The sequence below is a fragment of the Sorex fumeus genome, unplaced genomic scaffold (assembly GCF_029834395.1).
Source record: "Sorex fumeus unplaced genomic scaffold, SorFum_2.1 ptg000039l, whole genome shotgun sequence".
Taxonomy (NCBI): Eukaryota; Metazoa; Chordata; class Mammalia; order Eulipotyphla; family Soricidae; genus Sorex; species Sorex fumeus.
The window spans coordinates 35,739,869-35,752,532 of record NW_026606096.1 but is presented as its reverse complement, the minus strand read 5'-3'; the positions used below and the strand labels follow the sequence as shown (position 1 = coordinate 35,752,532).

At 38.9% G+C, this 12,664-nt stretch overlaps 1 protein-coding gene across 4 annotated transcripts in view; it reads right to left on the bottom strand.

The window, feature by feature from the left end:
- INPP4B (inositol polyphosphate-4-phosphatase type II B) overlaps positions 1–12,664 on the bottom strand; it is a 357,538-nt gene that overhangs the window by 182,876 nt on the left and 161,998 nt on the right. For all 4 annotated transcript variants that reach the window (XM_056118944.1, XM_056118943.1, XM_056118942.1 and 1 more), the window contains one exon: positions 7,036–7,183. In XM_056118944.1, coding sequence (XP_055974919.1) covers positions 7,036–7,183 — 148 coding nt within the window. The remainder of the gene's footprint in view (positions 1–7,035; positions 7,184–12,664) is intronic.

The window sequence follows — 12,664 nt, the reverse complement described above, 5'->3', positions numbered from 1 at the left end:
TGTAACAGAGCAAATGGATGGTTCTGCAAGTGGTCCAATCCCTCAGGCAAAGGGAGACCCAGTCAGATGTGAGAAAATCGAAGAATTACTTGGATGTTATAAGTGAGGATCTACCCTGCTGGAAAAAAAAGTAGGAAACCACATTTTTGCCTTGTCTTTAAGACTATATATATATAGTCATATATATATATATATATAGTCCTAATATTATAGGACTATATATATTAGGCTAATATTATAGTCCTAATATATATAGTCCTAATATTATATATATATAGTCCTAATATTTTGCTAAATCTTAACTGCTCTTTTCTTTCACAATGAAAACTAAAGTTAAAGTGGAGGAAATATCTGTGAGTTTATGAGACTGATGTCAATCACACAAGCCTCTACAACTTTCTGTTTTCCACTCTATTCATAAAGTGGGGGCAGTTGTGTGACAGTCTAATAACTCTGCAAACCCTCTCAGAGAGATAGAGACCCACGGCTCAGAATGGCTAGTGGCTTATGTTTGGTCACCAGCTTACGCATAGATGTTTAAAACTGAAGTAAAGGGCTGGGATGACTGTATACGAGTTTTCAAGTACGTGTCTTGTATGAAGTCCACCCAGCTATGATCCTTGGCACCTCATACGGTCCTCTGAGAATTGCTAAGAGAGATTCCTGAGCACAGAACATGGTAGAAGAGACTTAAGCATCATTGGGTGTGCCCCCCCGCAAACATGACAGTTTCTCTTTTACTGTAACAGAAAAGGTTAGACTGATCCTATGTGTTTTTCATACGATGTTGTATTGCTACTGATCTTCAAGTTTCTGCCTTTCCCCTAATTCTTTATACTCAAATGAGCAACAAAACACGGAATTGGGGAGGTGCTTACAGCGCTCAAGGTAATTTGTCAGGAGATGAGGGATAAACCTTGAAACATGAATAAAACTTTCATGAAAATAAATTGGCATAATTAGTTTTTTTCTCAATAGACACTTCTTTTTTTAAATTAAAGCACCGTGATTTACAAAGTTCTTCATAGTTGAGTTTTAGGCGTACACGATCGATACAGTTTCCCACATTCCACCCATGTTCCTAGCCTCCCTCCCATAGTCCCTGCCTCCTGCCTGCCCTCTTGACAAGCACCTTTCTGGGTACAGTTGTTAAAGTTTGGGGTTTCTTGATTTCATTGTAGTAGGCTCTGTGGTTTGAATATTTGGCTCTATCACTCCTTAATACCAGCTTTGCATCTGACTCTCCTGACCTACCTCTGTTTCTTTTCATCTGTTTCTTCTACACCCCTCACCTTCCCCCTGCAGACACACACACACACACACACACACACACACACACACACACACTCACACACACTCTTTCCTTCTCTCCTTATACTCTGAGACCAAGGTTATCTGGGCATCCCCACTATAAAACATTATATTCCCTCATAAAACATGACACAGTTTTCAAAAGTCGGGGTGAGGAGCAAGCCTGAGTCAGCTCATCAGGGAAGAAGGATGCCTTTCAGAATGCAGACTTTCTTTGTAAATCCATCCTCTTGGTAGTTAAGTGGGAAGACCAGTTTTTCGAAATGAATGTTTTGTTAAACCAGTCCTGTGATTCATTTACAGATATTCCAAGATTCTTTTATGGATTGTAGTTTTGGAACCAAGCAGGAGTATTTTAAAGTCTGAAGAGTTTACTACCTGGCCCTTGTTGAAAAAATGATCACTGATGGGGCTGGAGAGACAGTACAGTGGGTGGGGCATTTGCCTTGCATATGGCAGCCTGGGTTGGATCCGCATCCGCCCAGAGTGATCCCTGAATGCAGAGCCAGGAATCAGCCCTGACCACTGTTGGGTGTGGCCAAGAGAAAAAAAGAAAGCAAAAGTGACCACTGAGAGCTGCTACTTAGGACTACTCTTCAATCCCAGTGGTACTCTCTTATTGATACTTATCTTAGACATTTAAAAAACGGGTCTGGAGCTTTCTTAGCAATGCAGCTAATCATAAAAGAAAGTTGTCTGGGCTTGTTGCAGAATGACTTCTAAGATGCAGCGGCACGCACTGCTAATGCTGCCAAGGACGGGCACAGAAGCACATAAAGCACACCAGTGGCACCACGCAGGAAGAATGCCTCTAAGTGTGGGCTTGAGAGGCAGAGCAGGCAGTGCAAAACACTTCAGAGGATCTTAGGGAAACTAGAGTGAAACTGAGAAGACAATCCAGAGCTCACTAGGCCGAGCGGGGTTCAATCCTCAGTACTCCATAGGCTCTCCAAGCCTCACTGGGAGTGATCCCTGAGTGCAGAGCTGGATTAAGTTTCAGAACAGCTGGGGGTGGCAACCCTTTGCTGCCCCCCACCCCCCAAATAGAGAAGAGCTCTATGCAGAATGGAACCAAAAAAATTTTTTTTTCTCAACCTTATGAAGCATCCTCTTCCTATAGCCTTAAATATTTCTGGGGGCCAGAGATATAGTACAGTGGGCAGAACGCTTGCAGCAGAACCAGTTTTGATCAGCATCACATACAGTTTCCAGAGCAATGCCAGGAGTGAACTCTGAGCACAGAGCCAGAAATAGGTCCTGAGCACTGCTGAGTGAAACACCCCAAAACCTCAATTATTCCTGGTGTTTATATTATATTCATCAATATCATAATTTAATTTTGTATAATATTAATGGGCTGGTGCAATAGCACAGTGAGTAGGGCCTAGCATGTGGCTGACTCAGATTCGATTCTTCTGTCCCTCTTGGAGAGCCCTGCAAGCTACCGAGAGTATCCCGCCCACATGGCAGAGCCTGGCAAGCTCCCCGTGGCGTATTCAAGATGCCAAAAACAGTAACAAGTCTCACAATGGAGACATTACTGGTACCCACTCAAGCAAATTGATGAACAACGGGAGGACAATGCTACAGTGCTATAATATTAATGACATTTTAGATATAATTCTTAATTTCTATTATTAACTTCAGTTAAAAGGTACAAACTTCCAAGTAGATCTTTCTGGAAAGTTTGGTGAGTGACATTTTCTGAGCTCCTGAATATTTCAGCATGTCATTTCTACTGCCTTCATTCATAAAAATTTCATGACCTGACTCTATATAATAAAGTGGGGTCACAGCCTTTTCCTCTCAAAACTCTGTAGGTGATATTCCATTTGGCTTCTATGGAGAAGTGTAAAGTTGGCCTGATTTTAGCATGTCAAAGAAAATGGCAAAACTGCCAAGGTTTTCATTGTTTTCTTTCAAGCTCAGCTACTTACTGTTCTACCCCCAAGAGCACATCAAAGTCATGTGTCTTTTTTTTTTGTAGTTTCCTGCTTTCTGCCCTGCACATCTATTATCTTATATGACATCATTTTAAACGTTTCCACCTTTGTTTAGCATTTAAGAAACGCTTACCCTGTCTGTCTTCCACATTAGAGATGAGATTTCCCTGTAAATATGTTTTTATCTGCTGGGTCTGGGAACTTAATGTGGCGGTTGCATTTCTAAATTTCATTATTCCCTCCATTAGCTGTTTCTTGGCATTTTCTTTGAGGATGATAGTCCTTTCTGATTCTTCTCTGTTCTGGTTTAGATGAACTATATTTCCTTACAGTCCACAGTGAGGGCTGGTCATTTTTTTTTTCCTACAGGACTTCTTCATTCCCTTGGGAATCCTCAGGATCATTTCTCTGTCTCGCCTTTTCTTTGCAAAATATTAATGGCCCCTGTCAAACTGATGCTTCGTGCTTTATTGATAAAAGTTGTACAAAGAAAAGGTGTGGGACATGCTAAGGGAAAAGGGAGCTCAGATAGAGAAGGGAGCACCAAATAAAGGGCGTTGGGAGGATCCTCCCAGGATGGGAGAAGCATGCTGAAAGTAGACTATAGACCAAATATGATTGCCACTCAATGCCTCTTTTGCAAACCACAATATCCAAAAGGAGAGAGAGAACAAAAGGGAATCCCCTGCCACAGAGGCAGGGTGGGATGGGGGGAATGAAGTGTGGGAGTGATACTGGGACCCCTGGTGGTGGAAAATGGGCACTGGTGGAGGGATGGGTATTTGATCACTGTATAACTGAAACCCGAGCACAAAAATTTGTAAGTCTACAAATTTAACTCATGGTGTTTCATTAATAAAAATTTAAAAAAAAAGAAAAGGTGTGGGACAAATTAGAAGGCGCATGCAACAGGCTGGACCAATTTTCAGAATCTATCAGGCTTCCACATACTTTGATTTGATAGAGGTGCTATAGGCTTTCCTTTTCTGGACAATTCCTAGTCTAAGCAGATGACACTTCTATTCCCCTCTAAGGAAATATTTTATTTAGAAGCACTGCTCCATAGTCTTCACCAAAACCACTGACCGGCCCTTTTCATAGCTTTGCATTGTTTTTTTTGCATGAACATTTAACAAAAGAGAAGTGGAGAGTAAGGAGAGAGAACAGGGTGTGTGGACTGGATTACTTTAGTGTTAAAATAGAATGAGATAGAATACAGGAGTGATGGCTGCTAGAATTCATGGACTTAATGGCTGTGTTTTCCCTTTTCTCCACTCATCGCTTCCCTTGGGGATCTGCTGTCAGAAATGGAAAGAGACACAGAGACACAGGTGGGGATTATCCCACGACTGCACCACGGACCAGCATACAGACATGCAGGGCAGCTTCTCAGCCTCCACCATTTTCCGAAACTCTTGAATGACCAGGCAGATTGGTGGAGCTGACCGGAGAAAGATTCCTAGGCTTGCATTTTATTTCCTTTTTCACTGGCTCTGCTTTGAGATGAAAAAAGGTATTAGTGGTCCCCCAGCTAAGATTTCCAATCCCCAAATGTGAAGCCAGGAACTAGTAATGTTATATAGAGTATGTGGTGGAAATAAAATAGTACAGTGAAAGCTCCTCATTTCCCATTTTTTGTTTCATTCTAGATGTGTTCGTGGGAATGGCTATGTCCAAAGGTAGATATAGCTTTCAGGTGCTATTTTCTAAAATAAAACCTCATCCTAAATTTTTTAACATGATTCATCTGATAACTCCCTTCTTTGATTCTCAGCCAAAAAGTGGTACCAGATCCCTCAACTAATGTTCATTTGTTGGCCTCTTTTCTCATTCTATAGCCACTACAAAGAATGGTAATCTCTCTAAGCCCATGAAATAAGGTGGGCTCTGGGGTCAGAGAGACAGTACAGTGGGTAGGGTACTTGGCCTAATGCAGCTGACCCGGGTTCAACCCCCAGAACCCCAGGTGGTCCCTTGAGAACCATCAGAGCAATATCTGAGTGCAGAGCCAGAAATAACCTTGAGCATTGCTAGCTGAAGCCAAAACAAACAAACAAACAAACAAACAAACAACACAGGGTGGGTTTTAATTTTCCACAGTTCTAGAATGCTAAAAGTTGAAGTTAATAATTCTTTTATGACTTTAAAGATCCATATGCCATATTCCTGTAACCTATAAGTTTGTTTTTCCTTTTCTTTTTTAAAGTCCATTGTATTTTATTTTTTATTCTTTAAATTTTTTGAAATGAATGGTTTTTTTGTAAAGCTGTTCACTATTGGATTTCAGTCATACAGTATTCCAACACACATCCCTCCACCAGTATACATCAGGTGCTTTTCTCTCTCTCTCTCTCTCTCTCTCTCTCTCTATCTATCTCTCTCTATCTCTCTTGGACACTGTAGTTTTCAATATTGATACTGAAAAGTTGTTTATACCTTTTAAAATTTATTAAATCAGCAATTTTCTCTTCCTCCTAGTTCTAAGAAGGGATATTATCAGAATAATTGGAGGACAGTATCAGAATATTTGGCTTACATTTATTCATTCTTGCATCTGGTTGTGATATATTCCAGGATACATTACTCTTCTAGCCTGAGTCAAAACCTGATTGTTTTCTAATTATTACTTCTCTGCTATCCATAAATACCCATCTCCTTGTCGCCCTTTCAATCATTATGTTCCCAGATTGGAATTCTTATAATCAAGTTTTGATTTTCCTAAAACCCAGGTTCTCGTTTCTAATTTTCATTCTCATTTGGAGAGCAAATATATTGCAGTTATAGTACCCTAACCAATATTATTAGGTAAGACCTGCCCTGTTCATAGTATGCTCATTACTTTAAATAAATATCATCCCTAGTAATTACAGCATCAACTAAAAGGGTACCATTTTTTAAAGAACCTGACACATTAATATGATCTTAAGATAGGAACTCAAAATTTGAACACTTTTTAATCTGCTATATGTTCCAGCAATTACAAGATATTAACCACTACCTAAGTATATGCTAGTATCCAGGATTTAGGGCTTTACTGGTATTTAACATAATGAAACATTCACTTTTTAAAAGTCATTAGAGATTTATAAGGTAGAAAAAATTGACTAGCTATGGCTCAGATACATTCTTATCTATAAGTACTCAAATCTTCCTGTCTGATAGCAACAGAATAACACATTTTATTTTAGCACAATACTGTCCATTCATATAGCATACTTCATCAATCACCCTAAAGAGTGTTTTAGACCAACAAATACTATCTGGAAGACTTGTTACAAATGAATAGTCTCTTACAAAAAATCAGATAGAAAATCCTTAAAGAAATAGTAACCATAGTAGATGAGATCATGATATAAGAACTAATCACAAGGTCAAGGGTGAGTTAAACTTGTAAGCTATACAAAAAGAAATAATGCAATCTACAAATTGTACATAATTTTAAACATTTCTATAGAAATATTTAAAAAATAAGGAAGTAGAGCACTCTAGCAACATTTTTAAGCTGGTATATCCAAAATGTTAACATTTCATCATGAATCCAGTCTTTTTGGCTTGTGTGCTGAGAATTTAAAAATGGGGAGTACATTCTGACACCAAATATCTCTAATAAGACTAGTCACATTTATAGTCAGCAATAACAAATGAGAGCAAAGGATCTCTATATTGGATATCACTATATATATATCTATATACATATATATATAGTCTCATCTTCAGAGAAAATGTTTTGCAGAAAAAAAATTAGTAATGTGAGAAAAAATAATGACTTATTTTTCCTTACCTACACGAATCCTCTTTAATGTGAAGAGCGATCAATTCCTTAGGAATATGGAAAGAAAGGATACTCTCAGACATCTGCTCCCGAATCCGCATCCACTTATTGTCAGATGTGGGAAATCTATATAACTTACACACCGGGTTCTTTAGCACTAGAAAGGAAGGCAAAATAAAGGTCAGTACTTACATCACACATATATGCACATTAGGAGAAGATCATCCAACAAAACCAGCAGTCAATGTGACATCCTATTTATTTGACAATTTTATCATAATACATTATGACCATACCTGAATTTCTGAGACTTCTGCTCTCACTTCCTTTTCCCCCCTTACATTAACCTCTAGGACTTTTAGTCTTTATTAGACCCAAATAAGATTCCAAATCGCAAACATTGCTACTGTTTCTTCTGTAATTTACCACCTATTTTTTTCTCTTCTAGAGACTTTCCTAGATTATGTACTTATAAATATGAATGAAGCTACACAAATTTTTACATAATACACACTTTTGAATTTCTCCCAATATTTCTTTGTTAAGTTGGCCATTTACAAAGTAGGCGAAAATTGACAGGACACTTCAGTGGTTTTCTGTGGCCCTACTTCTAGATAGGAGTCATTTCTGGGTTCTTCTGGGTTGTTAGGAGAGCTAAGGTCAAATCTGGCAGTGACCGGGGCTAACTAAGTACTGGCCCAGTACTCAGGGATCAGTTCTGACATTGAATGTGAACAGGGATCAGCCTTAACCCCTGTACTCCCTCCTGCCCAGGAATTGTTCCTTAAATCAAGGTGTTGACTCCTTTCCTTAAACTCTATTAAAATTCAAATAATATGTGTCTTTCAGTGCCAACTGCTCAACACAAAACTTTTCTGAATTCGCATAAGAAGCAAGACAGGGTGACTATGAACATTAACTGTGTATTTAGGGTATGCGGGCAATAAATGAAGAATAAGGAACAAAGTCATACCATCTGGAACGGATGGAAGGGAAAAGAATAAGGTGACAAAAAAATAAGAAAAGCAGAGATTTATATAGATAACCTCTTTGTGTGAGATAATCCTACAACACCCCAAGTCGTATATTTCACTCTAGGATTTTATTCCCACTGCTAAGAGGCAATGAATGTCTTTGTTACACTCATAAACCAAAGCTTAAGGAGCAATAAATTAGAAGACCAATCACCAGGAAAGGATCTACGACTGTTTGGCTTCAATTTACCAATAAAGCCAAATCAAAATAGAGATGGATATTGAATGCAAGACTTAGAGAATGCCAAGCAAACCACTTGTGTGGGCCAAGTCTCCGCAATGTATAGGAGAAAATGTCTTTTGTAATTTCAGAATTTTATAAAATGATCTCGTTCACTATTTTTTTACCATAAAGTATATTTTTGAACTTTATAATGATATCTCTTCATCTATTCCACTGCAACCATTCACTCACACAGGTATAGCTACACATTATGAGAATTAATAACTGCATCGGAAACATTGATATCAAATACCTTTTTCTTCAATGATCAGATATAAACCTTCCAATATATCTATCTACTCCCTACTGGGAGTTAACTAGGGTGCTCACTTTGAAAAGTGCCAATAAAAGGCAGAAGACAATAGAGAACTACCAGTATGATGCCAGGCCCCATTAGAATCTAGAATTGTATTGATAACGAGATTTTATACAACTATTTTGTTTGTTTGGGGGAAATGCCAAGTGGTGATTGGAGGCCACGCCCTGCTGCTCTGAGCTTGGGGTCATACCTGCAGTGCTTGGAGGCCCATGAAATATCAGATTGATTTTAGAGTTCCCTCATAAAAAGCAAACACTCAGCCATCTAAGTCGCCCATCTAACCATTAAAGATATTTTTAACATAAGCAGAATCTGTAAGTTTCCTCGACAGTTTGCATCAATGATCCATATGTTAGGTTCACTGTCTATAGCACTGTCCCATTGTTCATTGATTTGCTCAAGCGGGCACCAGTAACATATTCATTGTGAGACTTGTTGTTACTGTTTTTGGCATATTGAACATGTCACAGGTAGCTTGCCAGGTTTTGCCATGCAGGCGGGATACTCTTGGTAGCTTGCCAGGTTCTCTGAGAGGGGCGGAGGAATCCAACTTGGGTCAGATGAGTGCAAGGCAAATGCCCTGCCGGCTATGCTATTGCTCCAGCCTCATGTAAGTTTGCTCGAGCAGGCCCAGTAATGTCTCCATTGGAGACTTTGTTGTTACTGTGTCTGGCATATCGAATACTCTCGGTAGCTTGCCGGGCTCTCTGAGAGGGGCGGAGGAATCGAAATTGGGTCAGCCATGTTGGCTGCGTGCAAGGCAGACGCCCTACCCGCTGTGCTATCTCCAGCCCCATGTAAGGTTAATTATATTTATTTCCTTTCACATAGAATAATGAAACTTATGTAGAAACTGAGGTTTCATTCATTTTAAGTGACAATGTGAGAAAGAAAAGAATTTTCTATAATCTCTACTGTCCAGTCTTGAGTTGGGAAAGAAAACCAAGAATGCATTGAATTCAATATATGTCAGTCAGTTTAAACCACTGATGGGATTTCATGGATTCTAATGCATCCTTTTATAGTAAGGTATAAACCCAATCTCTAAAATATCCAAGTCTGTCCAAAGTAGCTAAGTAATGATCCACATAATTTTTTTGTTTATGTTTGTATGTTATACTCTTTAATTTCTGTCCCCCATTCCCCCAATTACACAGATCCTTTGTATTTGAAATTTTCTAAGAATATTTTAAAAAAATTCTTTGATTTTTCTTGTCTTTTATAAAATAATGATTTTAATAAGACTTGTGTTTTAAATTATAAAATAAAATGCAATTCTTCATTTTCTCTATTGATTCCTGAATAAATCCCTCCGGGCTTGTGATTTTATAGCTTTCATTTTAATTCCTTCTGTGTTCTAAATAAGTCTTTGTTGCCGAATTTAAGCAAAATCCAAGGACGGTTTGATTAACGCGCTCCCACATGCTCCTTTCACCACCCAGAGCAAGTCGCAGAAGACCTCTGTGTGAACACCGCTATTTCTAAGAAAAAATACTTTGAGCAAATAACTTAAAACATGGGCAACTTGGTATTCAAAAATCTATCCAATTCATGTTATAGGTTTTGACCTTTTGAAATTCACAGGTCTCTGTGCATCTTTTCATTGGGATCTCAATGCAGATATATTAGGACCCACTTTACAAACTAATTTAATCCAACTGCATTCCTTACAGAACACCTACTGGTATATAAAGTAAGAACACCTCCTGAGATACCCAAAATACCAAAACCGTGGAGTCTGACTTTTAAAAGAAGTGAAAATATATTGCATTTTAATGAGCATGTAACTTTGTTGCACTGACTGCAACAAAAAGGAGCAGAGGAAATGCTTCCAATTCAAAATCCTTGGATTGATTGTGGGCAAATTTAGCCACATGTTAAGGAATGATATGGTACTTGTATACAACTAATAAAAAATAGAACACAAATGTTGACTCCTCTTTGTAAATATTTTAATGATTTCCCTCTATAGCAGTGATAGAATTTCCACTATCCTGCACACTTTCCATATGTAAATACTCTCTCACCTTGGACTCTAGAATTCCACTGGTGGTGAGTTTTCTCAAATAGAAAATGCATTTATAACAATACTATAGGTTCAAAGCAGCAACAAAAAACATGTAACATTCAATATAAGCTCTTTCTACAGAGAAGCCTATGCAGAATCATATGTTCTTTCATGGCTTTTGCCAAAAAGAAGTGTCAAACATATCATATGATGATTCAACCAGGAGAAACATCTAATGGAGATGTTTAGGATCACATTCTAGTATTGTGATGAATTTTTTTTGGGGGGTCACACCCAGCGATGCACAGGAGTTACTCCTGGTTCATGCACTCAGGAATTACTCCTGGCGGTGCTTGGGGGACCATATGGGATGCTGGGAATCGAACCAGGATCGGCCTGGGTCGGCCGCATGCAAGGCAAACGCCCTACCCGATCTGCTATCACTCCAGCCCCTTGTGATGAAATTTTGAGTAAAGTTGATCTCCTTACAGTTCCCCGAGGCTCTGTTACCTAAGGGGGACACTGGAAAGAAAGAACTGGTTTTTTTTTCCCCACCCCAGATCACAGCAAAGTTCCTATTTCTGTACTGTCTCTCTCAGACTATGTAACCAGGCTTTCTAACAAGGTAACTGCCACATCTGACTTCTCACAGGATACAACAATTCTGAAAGCCAAGGTCTTTGATTCTGAATTATCCAAAGTAAAGCTACGAAAAAAGCTCCACAAAATCAACACATTGTTGATTCAATTTACACATTGAATAAACAAAAAAATAAATGAAGCAGAGCTAGCAAGTTGGACGAATAAAGATAAACCAGAGAGACGTCATAGGGATCATTTTTCCTTTGACTTTCTTTTCGCTGTCACTGGATTGGACAAAATCGGAAAATTGGAAATTTTGATATAGGGGTGAAGGAATCATCAAAACGTTCAAATCACAGTCTTTAATATACTTCTCCAGAGGAAGCTCGTCTGTGACTATCTTCACACACTTTCGTGTTTTCATGAGGTAGTAGAAGCCTGATATTTCAATGGAATCTGACTTTATTGGCTTTAAGCTTTACCGAATCAGTATTTTAATGTACTGAAGATCCTTGCAGGGCATCTATTCATTTGCCAGCTTTAATTATGCAGTTGTTTAATAGTTTAATTATTCAGCTGAATGTACATACATTGCCTATTCTCCAAATGCTGCATTATACTTACTAAAGATAAGTCTGTGTAATCCAATTAGATACTGACACTGCCTCATTTGTACAGAAAGATATGTTAGATTTATGAACATCTTAAACAAAGGCTGGCTCTTCCTAAGATTGGATGAGAACTGAAAAATGTAAGTAGCAGTCACTAAAATGCCACCATAAGCATGGCCTAAGAAAAAGGCAGGGTAAGAAAACTCGAGAAGCAGTCTGAGGAAGTGACTCAGCGGTACAGTTCTTTCTTGTACGTGTGAGGTCAGACATAAGTTAGAGCCCAAGCTCTGCTTCACACAGCAAGTGTAAACCCTGGCATCACAGTTGTACCTCTTGCACAGCACAAGCACACATGTGGACACCACAATCAATTGTGCAAATAAGTGAAAGATACCTACAACAACAAAAGAAAACATGAGAATAGCTCAGAAAACAGAGCCAAGATATCACCCTAAAATAATAACTATTCAGCTCTGGGGAATTAGTAAGCCTCTGGCTTTGCATGATACCTACTGTAATTCAATCCCATGTGGTCTTGCCACGAGTGATCCCTGAGCACAGAAGAGGAAGGGTGTGACTCAAACCCCCCCCAATTAAAAAAATTATTATTAGCACGGGCTGGAGTGATAGCACAGTGGGTAGGGCGTTTGCCTTGCACGCGGCCAACATGGCCAACCCGAGTTCGATTCCTCCGCCCCTCTCGGAGAGCCCGGCAAGCTACGGAGAGTATTCGATATGCCAGACACAGTAACAACAAAGTCTCCAATGGAGACATTACTGGGCCTGCTTGAGCAAATCGAGCAAATTATTAGCATAATGAAGTACTTATAGAATGTTGATGTAACTCTGAACACCTGAAAC